We start from the raw sequence: 2,374 nt of genomic DNA on the forward strand, positions 1-2,374 counted from the left end.
ATATTAGAGATTAGCCTTTTTATTATTATGCATATTTGAGAATCAGTTTACAGGTTTTTTTTTGTATAATGGTGTTTAGGAACTAGAAATTTTTGCTACAGTAGATAGTCTCACTGCTAAGGGAATGATTTGTTCTAGTTGTCAAAACTAACATCAGTGTTCTAAACTATAGCTTAGAAGTATAAAAAACAGCAAACCCATGTTTAGCAACTCCAAATATGCAACATTAACCCATTATCTTGCCACTTAGGCATTTAGCTATAAAACCCAGATGTTTTAGGACACAAAAAAGTGCTTGTTTACAGAGGTTATCAGCCTGTAAGAGACTATTCAGTACTGAATTGTTATTCTGACCCTTACAGGTTAGCTTTGATCCATGACTGGAGGACTTTGAACTGCAAAGAAGATAGTAGTAGAATTCACCCAAGCTTCACAAAAGAAGAGCTCTATCAGATAACCTTTTCCTATCAGTTAGTCACTGCTCTAAAAATTAATAGCAAACAAACTGTTGTCTTTGATAAAGAAATAAAGGAAATGAGTTTGTAGCACTGGATACTAGCCCTTCTAAGAGGAGAGCCTTAAAGAGGAGAATTAATATAGCTCAGTATGGTGGATACATTTTTCTCATGCAGTTGTCTGCTGGGAAGTCCCTTTAAAAACCATTTGCAGTGAACAGGGGATGGCCCAGATTCATCATACTCCAGTTTGCTGATCCACATTTGTTGGAAAGTGGAGAGAGAAGCCAAGATGGAGCCACCAATCCAGACAGAGTATTTACACTCAGGTGGGGCGATGATTTTGATTTTCATAGTACTTGGTGCCTGGGAAGCAATCTCTTTCTGCATCCGGGCAGTAATGCCCCCGGACAGCACCATATTGGCATACAGGTCCTTGCAGATGTCCACATCACATTTCACGATAGAGTTGAAGTTAGTCTCATGGATGCTGCAGGATTCCATGCCCAGGAAGCCTGGCAGGCAAAGGGCCTCAGGGCAGCAGAGCCTCTCATTGCCTAAGGTGATCACCTGCCCATCAGGTTGTTCATAGCTCTTCTCTAGAGAAGAGGAGATGGCGGATGTGGCCATTTCCTGCTCAAAATCCAAGGCAACATAGCATAGCTTCTCCTTGAAATCACGCACAATCTCCCTCTCAGCTGTGGTGGTGAAGCTATAGCCTCTCGGTCAGGATTTTCATGAGATCGGCCAGGGTCTGACTGACTGCCAGGTCTAGCTGGAGACTAGCATAGGGCAGGGCATAGCCCTCATAGATGGGGACCGTGTGGGTAACCCCATCACCAGAGTCCATCACAATGCCTGTGGTGTGGGCAGAGGCCTAGCACAGCCTGGATAGCCATATACGTAGCTGGTGTGTTGAAGGTCTCAAACGTGATCTGAGTCATCTTCTCCCTGTTAGCCTTAGGGGAGCCTCACTAAGCAATAATGGGTGCTCCTCCGGGGCCACCCGCAGCTCATTGCAGAAAGTGTGGTGCCAAATCGTTTCCATGTCATCCCAGTTAGTAACAATGCCATGTTCAATACAGTACTTCAGCATCAGGATACCACACTTACTTTGGGCTTCATCCCCAACATAGCTGTCCTTCTGGCCCATCCCCATCATCACACCCTATGACCCTGGAACCTAGGGCACCCCACAATGGAGGGGAACACAGCATGGGGGGCATCATCCCCAGCAAACACAGCCTTGCACCTACCAGAGCCATTGTCCACAACTAGAGCAGCAATCTCTTCATCAGCCATGGCAATTAACAGAGAGAGGGAGCAGATTAGTGACTACTAGGAAGATGTTTTCATATTCATTGCTGCTGGAGAAGTAATAAGAGAGGAATGAGCCTCAGTCATATTTAAAGGCAGCTGGGTCTCAGCATGAGCCTGCCCACCAACCTCCCCCACATCTCCCAATAGGAGGATCTTATCTTAAAACACCATCCCATTGGTTCACTGTTGTGTAGGCTGCAGCTCGTGCTCCTATTCAGACAGCTTCTCCCCTATCAGCAGTAGCCACTAGAATATTATTGGCCTCAGCTAAATAATTGAGCCTCTTCCTCTGAATTGCAATCACTTGCTCTTCTCTCTGCACAAAAGGGTTTAGGAAGTAAGGACACCCATCTACCCTGTTAGAGGAAGGTAAGTGATATGTATCCACAGTAGCTAGGGAGAGTAGGTATTTACAGACACTAACTGAATGCTTGGCATTAGCATAGTACTTAGTAATTACATGCCTTAGGTTAACCATAAGGAACCTAATGGGAGCTAGATTCTGTTCCCATTAAAGTCAACGTGGAGGCTGAATCCTTAACACCACAGTGGATCCTTCTCTTACTTTACAGCTTAAAGCTTTGCAGGGCTGTTAAAGC

General features: G+C 44.9%; 1 protein-coding gene across 1 annotated transcript; it reads right to left on the bottom strand.

Annotated features, from left to right (window-relative positions):
• Positions 1 to 578: 578 nt before the first annotated feature.
• ACTBL2 (actin beta like 2) lies at positions 579 to 1,757 on the bottom strand. The gene is given in 5 exon segments (XM_073346089.2): positions 579 to 1,179; positions 1,181 to 1,333; positions 1,335 to 1,422; positions 1,425 to 1,623; positions 1,626 to 1,757. Coding segments are annotated over 5 exon segments (1,173 nt in total).
• Between the last annotated feature and the right edge of the window lie 617 nt (positions 1,758 to 2,374).

The sequence above is a fragment of the Lepidochelys kempii genome, chromosome 5, assembly GCF_965140285.1.
Source record: "Lepidochelys kempii isolate rLepKem1 chromosome 5, rLepKem1.hap1, whole genome shotgun sequence".
Lineage (NCBI taxonomy): Eukaryota > Metazoa > Chordata > Testudines > Cheloniidae > Lepidochelys > Lepidochelys kempii.